Below are 8244 nucleotides of genomic sequence, written 5' to 3'. Positions count from 1 at the left end.
TTGTGGCATCATAGATGTAAACTTTATGAGAAAATTCTAGTTGAAAGTTTAAAATTAGAATCCCAGGTGAAGTTTATCTTGTGTTTCATTTCTAATCAAGAGCACTAAAGGATTGATAGCCCTCCTCTACCTCTTTTTCCTGAGTCTCCCTTCAGCTAATCACTGAATTCAGTTCTCATAATTTATGATTCTATAAAATTTATGCCTGAAATTTTTTGTCAAGATGGACTTTCATAAAGTGTCCCACCTGTATAAAATTTAGGGTATCCAGTGGTTTCTTAAGTAACTCCCACTGGAGCTAGCCTCCGCTTAAAGATATTCTTTGTGCAGATATTCCAGACGTTATATGTAGAAGGAAGGGAAATGATCGTTAGCCAAAAAAACTATGATTATGAAAAGGAGTGACTGATAATGTATTCCACTTTTACTTTTGAAAATGTTTGTACAAAACTGGGTTGGGCCCCGTGGTTTTACACTAGAATCTGTAGACATTTATTTGCCTAATAAAATAACTGCACAATCTGGCAGAATTCTGCATACTTGGCAGCCCTTCCTGCCCAGGAGCCTGGAACAGCATTGGCCCAGCAGGTGTGGCTTTCAAAACGTTCAGAGAGTTGAATTCGGGAAGTCTGCCCAGCACCCCACCTGTGTACAGTGTGCCTTCCTGAAGGCCACGTTCGTGCCCAGCTTGTCATAGGTTCAAAGGGCCTCTATTCATTCACAATTGATAATGAAAACTAAAATAATCAAGGGATTGACACTATACACCAAAATTATAATAAATTAAGTTTCTCTTCAATGAAAGATGCCATGCATTTTTAAAGATATTTTTGACATTTAGAATATAGATACTCTATAGTGTTTAACACTATTGTACACGTAAGAAACCTACTCTTCCCCTTGCTAGCATGGGCTTGGTATCCCCTCTTTCCTTAGAGGGTGAGACAGGGGGAAGAATAGAACTCTCAGCAACCTGGACCCTGGGAAGGAGACGAAGAGGAAAAATGTTTCCTCATATTTTTGGTTTTTTCCACAAGGGGCTCTTTAATCATACGACCCAAACAGTCATGACCCAGCTAGTAAGATCCGACTTCCTGGGCCCTACAATCAGAATCCCCTGCTTATATAGGGCAAAGGGAGGGGCGGTGTGATGGGGGGTCATGCTAGCTGTTCCAATATCCTGAGCCTTTGCATGCTGGCCTGAAGCAATTATTTTCAGATTTAGAGCCTTTTTAGCAACTGAAATCTTATACGGAACCCAGTACATAAATAAACCCAGGCAAAGCATAGCTCTTCCGGTTTTGGTAGGGCTGGGGGTGCTGGAGCCCTGCCCTTCTGGCACAGCCCTCACCTCATCATGGACCGTATGTGTAGCTCAACTTTTCCTTTTACTGGAACTCCTTAAATCCCTCCTTTCTGGGCCCAGGATGAGCCATAGGATTGGAGAGGGCTTGATGACGAAAGATCGTGGAATGAATGAGAAATATACTAGAGACTTCACTTATTTTGTCGTACTAAATGAACAAAGTCCCAGGACCACTTTCAATTTGGTAAGAGGTGAGAGGATTTTTTTAAATGGGGACTGTGGATGCTTAGGATGCTGCAGACCACACTATGTAGGTTGTATGTGCTTCGTCTACTCAGAAGGCTCACCAGGAGTTACCTTGAACTTGCTGTCAGATCCTGAATTCTTCTCCAGCTTCTGGAGCCTTCCTTTCTCTACAGGTGGGCTGGCATATACTAACACCCGTCCTGCCAGGAATTCCGCCAAAACCTAGGCCTGCTATGGGGCCAGGGGAGGAGGCAGAAGGAAATTCCAGGCAGGGGACCCGGATAAGCCAGGCATGGAATGACCTACTGGCCCAGTGTTGAGGCCCGTGAAGGGCAACCAGGTTCTCAAAGTCACCAAGGTTCCTCTTCAAAATGTAGGATGAACCTAGAGTCTGTCCTACAGAGTGAAGTAAGTCAGAAAGAGAAAGACAAATACCGTATGCTAACACATATATATGGAATCTAAAAAAAAAAAAAAAAAAAAAAAAAGGTCATGAAGAACCTAGGGGCATAAAGACGCAGACCTACTAGAGAATGGACTTGAGGACATGGGGACAGGGAAGGGTAAGCTGTGACAAAGTGAGAGAGTGGCACTGACATATATACACTACCAAATGTAAAATAGACAGCTAGTGGGAAGCAGCCGCATAGCACAGGGAGATCAGCTCGGTGCTTTGTGACCACCTAGAGGGGTGGAATAGGGAGGGTGGGAGGGAGACACAAGAGCGAAGAGATATGGGGATGTATGTATATGTATAACTGATTCTCTTTGTTATACAGCAGAAACTAACACACCGTTGTAAAGCAGTTATACTCCAATAAAGATGTTAAAATAAATAAATAAATAAAATGCAGATTTCTAGCCTTGTCCCCAGAAAAACCTGTTAAATCAAGCTCTCTGTTAAATCAAGGTAGGGTCTGGGAATTAGCATTTCTTAACAGGTGCCCTACTTGATTGCTATTGCCACTGCCCTGTCAGTAAGAGTCCTTCAAAACTTTTGAACAGAGGAATGAAGTGGATGAATTTGCATTTCAGCTAAGTTACTGCAGCAACTTTGTGTAGAATGTATTCAGGGAGAAGAGATGAAAGGAAGAGATACTAACTAGCTGCAAAGGAGCTGAGCAGGGGCTGAGGTGTGGAATGGATGGGAGAAGGCAGGTTAGAAAACCATTTGGGGGTCAGGCTGCAGGGTCGGGCCGCTGAATGACGTGGCCAGTGAGGGTGAGAGAGGAACCAGGAATGACCCCCAGGGATCTGGCTGTAGTGACTGGGGTTTCCTTTGGGCACTGAGGGCCCTTTGGCATTTGACAGGTGCGTGTTATTTATCACAGTCTATCCAGTGAAAACGTTACAGGAGAAAATCAATTGAAGGTGATTTTGCTGTCCGATCAAAGTGGAAGAAGATGAACCCACTAAGAAAACCTAGAGGGTGTAAGTGTATGCTTTTAAAAATAGCACAGTTTAGAATAAATTTCAACCAAAATTGGTCTTTTTTTTTTTTTTTGTAGTTTTGGCAATTAAAAGGACTCAGTTGTCTGGAATGTTCGCTCCTAGAGAATATCTCATTTCCTGAATAAATTGAGAATATGGGGAGAGTGGGGTCTTATGTTTAAACCCAGTCTTACAAGAGGGCTAGTCTTGGGCAAGGGAACACTTTGTGGGGTGCCATGGTAGCTGCCAAGATCCAAGGACCAGATAAGCAAATCGTAGATCAAGCACTGGCAAGCAGTCTGGCAAGCGGGCCAGCTTGGCTAAAGTTATCACCGTCATGAAGATCTTAGAGCAAGTCTTAAAATAAATATGAAGGTTTTCGTTTAAAACAACCTTATCCTAGAAGCACTGCATGGGAAGAAAAAATGAAATTGCATAATCATTTTAAACTATAAATGTACAAAGAGAACTTCAGTATAAAAAGGTGATTGTAAAACAACACAAGATAGCGAAGCCTAATGCCAAAAATAAAACCATTAACTCAGGGGGAAACCGTATGGCCCTGGGGGGGACGGGAGCAGAGCACCGGAGGAACAGCTGTGTTGACACTTGTCACATTTGGTTGCCCAAGACACTGAAAGGTCATTCACTGAAGTTCTGGGTTCCAGTAAGAGTGGACTGTGTGAGTGGCCAAGAGCAGCTTCCCGAAGCCCCGCGTCCTTGAGCTGCCGGGAAGCAGATCAGTGTTCACTGTGGCCAAGCCGTAGGCAGCTGAGTGCGTGGGTCTTCACAGCTCGTTTCCTGCTTCCGCTTGGTCTTACATCTGAGTCGTCTTGTATTTATGTCCTTCTGTAGCATTTCCATAAGATGCTTATGGCCAACACCATCCATCAACCTAATGGGCTCAAATGGAACTCTTTGAAATCTCCTGCGACATGCCTTGCTCTAAGAAAGGAAGAATTGTTAACAATAATTCTTAAACTAGGAATTTATGTCTTCCCATAAATTGACCTTGAGAGGTTATGTGTGGATTCCAATAGAGAAACGTCCTTCCTAGGTCCCTGCAGTCCTCAGCCCTCCCCATCCCCACCAACTGATGCCCTCTGCCCCCTCCTACGAGCCCCAGGCCAGGATCTCTGGGGACAGAATCAAGGTTGTGTGTCTTGGCTTGTTCCTTCTGCCATTTTCTCATTCAGTCACTGAGTATTTATTGCACCTCTGCTTTTTCCAGGCAGAGTGCTAAGTACTGGAGATGCAGTGAGCAGGCATCTGTGCTCTTCTGGAGTCACCACCTAAACAAACAATTACACAAGTTCTTCTTAAAAGCCCACTGTAAAGTGAACTCGGAGAAGTGCAGGCGCTGTGAGAGTCTCCGCAGGAGGCTTTGGTGGGCTCAGTTGCCCCGCCCCTCGTGTTAATGCAGGTCTCTGGGGGGCTGACTGTGTGGGGGGCAGATCTCTGGACACCCCCTAAATCACCACCATTTTACTCAGCCATTTGCTGTGAAATCTCAACCTCAGAGGACAGACCCTCCTGACCATGCTGGCCCTGGCCGGAGTCTTCTGTGCTCTGCTTCTCACCCAGCTCTTAGCTCCCTCCCTCTGACCCCAGCCCAGTTCCTGGGTCGCTCTGACCTAAGGCTCAGGTCCCTGGGGGAAGCCAACTGCCAGAGGATACCTGGAGGGTGAGGGAGGAAGGGAGGTCAGAGCATCCTCATGGCAAAGCCTGGTCACCCTCTATACAAGTTTTAGTTTGTTTTACAGTGTGTAGATCTCCTTAAACTTTTCTGATGATAAAACTAAAATACATATATTATAATTAAAGCTAACATTTCAAAAACAAATAAAGTAAAAGTTCAATGTGTTCCCATCTTCCATTACATGTACCACCATAAATGACTTCTTTTAACAGTTTGGTGTTTATCCTTCCAGATATTTTTGTCCTTATGTAAACACATTTTATTTTTAGGTTGTCCTACATGTTCATATTGTCCTATAATTGACTTTATTTCATCTGAAAACTCATCACAGACACTTTTCAGGACAGTGCATGTAGAGCCTCCTTATCCTTTCTGGGTGCCCAGTATTTCATCATAGGAATGTGCCATAACTGCTCTGTGAATCAATCCCCCATTAACGAACTGTAAGTTCTGCCATATTTTGTTGTAATAAATCTTACAGCAATGAATAGTCTTATACATACATCCCTCTGTGTCAATTTCTATTTAGAAAGGTATTTGGGGTCTAACATCATGCATTTTTAATGGGTTTTCATATGCAATGAAGTGCTCTTAACCACCCTCCACTTCATGCATGGCTGGATGGGCTGACGTACACCATTCCATTTGCTTCTAGTATATTCCTCTCTGGGAACTGTGCACCTGTGCTTCCCACAATAGGCTCACATGCTCAGCTGGGGTGTGTTTGTTCCTGAATCTCTTTATTCCAGTTGAATTTGTTACTGTAATTGTGTAATTTATTTAATTGGTATATAAACCAAAGAAGCATGAGAGGGAAAAGAAAAGGTTGTTGAAAAAAAAAGATATTTAAGTTATATTTTCCAACTCCCAACTTGAACTAAAAAAAAACTTTTAATGACTAACCATTTACCCTAATCATATTAGATTCAGTGGCTTCAACTGACTCATAAACTCCATTGACCATAGGACCATGTTTGCTGAGTTATATCCACTCGTAATTTGCCTTGCCAGTATTGTCTCTGAAAAAACATCCCATAGCTGTTTGGTTTGTTTGTAAATTGGATTATCTTTTCTCTTTAGAAATACCTAAGAACCAGACATGTCTTATCTAGGGTATCCAATGTAATCTGCCTTGATGAAAGCGGATTTTTAGCCCTTCTTTTCATGTCATTGTAAGCTCTAGTAATGCTGACAAAGACACTGCACTCAACCTCATAGAAGAGAAATCTTCTATGTGGAAATTCCAGATTTTCTATTTGGAAGTCACAACTGTTGCTTTTGAAAGTGAGAGAATGTCTATATGCAAATATCCTGCCACTTCCTAACCTAATATAACATTAGAAATGGTTTTACAGCCCTTCCAAAATTTACAAACCCTCTATGTGACTATTGTAGGTACTTAATAAGTATTTGTTGGACATGTGGATACACAGGGAAACACATTTCTACAGGATTGGCTGTACAGGGATCTCTGATTAAGTCTGAATGAATTAAGTCATACTGAATTCATTCAACAAATATTTGTTAAGTGTGCACTGTATACTTCCCAGTTTCTCATAACTGCTGGGGCCACAACTAGCCACGGTCAGTAGAACTGCTCCAAGATGCTTGTCATCTAGCTAGAGACGTCAGGCCACTGGGAAACGCAGAAATTCATTTCCCTCAACAGAACAAGCACTCCGTGAAATGCTCTGACCATATGTGTACCTGGCCAGTGGAGCAGGCTGGTGCAAGGCGAAAAAAGGATTTCATTTCTTCTCATGAAATCCATCAATTCTCTACATCTTCTCAAGGCCTTCCCGTATCATTAAAGTATCAATTTTACTTACACTGTATGACATTTGACAAAGCCCTGCAGAGACCGCCAGACATCTCACTGCTGTGTTTTCTCTTCTAGGACATCAACGAGTGTATTCTTGAAAACTATCCTGAGTGTTCCAACCCCAGGTTATTTTACATCATTCCGTATTTTTGTGGACAGCATCCCAGATGCAGGTAAAGACTGAAACAGGCTCACGACATGCTCATGTGGATAACAGTGACAGGAGACCCACCACCTGGCACTGAGTGGGCGTCTCCTGCGTCCCCAGTCTCTCTAGCTTCTAGAATTCACTTAATATTTACTGTTAATCTTTCAAGATCGCATTTGAGATTCTGAATGTCCTATAACTAAAGAAATTAACAAATCAAGGTCTGGCAGAGGCCTTGCGAACCACCCGTAAAGCTGTGTAACTGACATGCCAACCAAACTCTTCTTCACCTTTGACGTACACCCGTCTCTACCCAGCCCATGAGATAGTGAAGCCCAGGGGGTGCACCCATCCTGCTCCTCTGTAGTGACTCTGCTGCGTCCACAGCTGTCCTTGCCAGTGTGGTGTGTCTAGCTGGGTCTGAAACACTAGATGCTCACACCCAAAATTCCAGAGTGTCTCTCTCCTGAGGCATACTTAGTAGAAAGAGAAGAAAGTACTCTCTGGTGATCCCTCCTCAGCCTTACTTGGTTGCAAGACCTTCTTTAGCAAGTGACTTATTCAGATAGTAAGGGCCCTCAGTGTGGTCCACCCACCTCCTGCATCTGCATCCCTGGGGTGCTTGTTAGGAACCCTCACCTGATCACAGTCTCTGAGGTGAGGCCCAGGCATCTGTGACCACCTCCCAGGTGATTCTGGTCTAGCTACACTTGTTCTACTAGACAAATGTATAGCCTCCAGAAGAAATGGTAGTAACGATGAATATTATCTTTGCTTGGTGGAAAATAAACCCTGCTGCCAGAAGTGGCATTTTCCCCCGAAAGGAGACATTGATTAGAAGGTCGTTGTGTTCCTTAAGAGACTGGGGGTTGCGGGGGACACAGCTGTTTCCAAATTGCAGCTCACTCATTGTACTTTTTGCTTACCCTGTGCTTGCTGCTTAGTTATTAGGTGTGTTGTTATTATTGACGTTCTGCTGAGTTAACCAGTTTGTTTACGGTCAGAATTCTGGGGCTAGAAGTGTCAGTTTTCTGCTTCATTATAAACTCCTGAGCTCAGGAGACCTCCCTCACCGACTTGTCCCCGGTAGTAAACGCCTCCTGCTTCACGGTCAGGGCTTCAGATCCTGGGAAGATTTGGGGCCATTTGACTGGCTTTCTGTCAAAATGAGGGTATTTATTCCAAGAAACAAGATTCTAACTCCTTAAAGTACTTTTAAAATTATATATTTCCCAATCTTGGGGCGAGGACTTCTGATGCCTTATCTCGTGATGATTTTCAAAACGCTTTCAAAATGTCACCTTGTTCCACCTTGATGACAATTATTTGAGCTAAGTAAGGATTATTAAAAATTTTCAAAAAAGAATCCTGGCTTGCCCAAATTCCCCCCCAATGCCAGCCAGGCCGGAACCCAGCTCCTGGGATCCCCATGCTGGGCTCTTTACATTCATATCAGTGTTGTTGGCTCAGAGATCTGCCTTACAAATAAGATTAGGCTGTTTTCCTTCTGTAATTGAAGAAAAAAAAAAAAAAAAAAGGTTTGTTTTTAAATTCCTCAAAAGAATAAGATGATTAGTGGTCATGACCTGACA

At 43.2% G+C, this 8244-nt stretch overlaps 1 protein-coding gene across 5 annotated transcripts in view; it reads left to right on the top strand.

The window, feature by feature from the left end:
- The window catches only part of UST (uronyl 2-sulfotransferase), a 388933-nt gene that overhangs the window by 219236 nt on the left and 161453 nt on the right, over positions 1-8244 (top strand). For all 5 annotated transcript variants that reach the window (XM_082405540.1, XM_082405539.1, XM_082405541.1 and 2 more), the window contains exon 6: positions 6580-6677. In XM_082405540.1, the coding sequence (XP_082261666.1) occupies positions 6580-6677 (98 nt within the window). The remainder of the gene's footprint in view (positions 1-6579; positions 6678-8244) is intronic.

The sequence above is a fragment of the Balaenoptera borealis genome (assembly GCF_965194805.1).
Source record: "Balaenoptera borealis genome assembly, chromosome: 9".
Lineage (NCBI taxonomy): Eukaryota > Metazoa > Chordata > Mammalia > Artiodactyla > Balaenopteridae > Balaenoptera > Balaenoptera borealis.
Note: the sequence above shows the minus strand (reverse complement) of the source record. Positions and strands in the feature narration are given on the sequence as shown.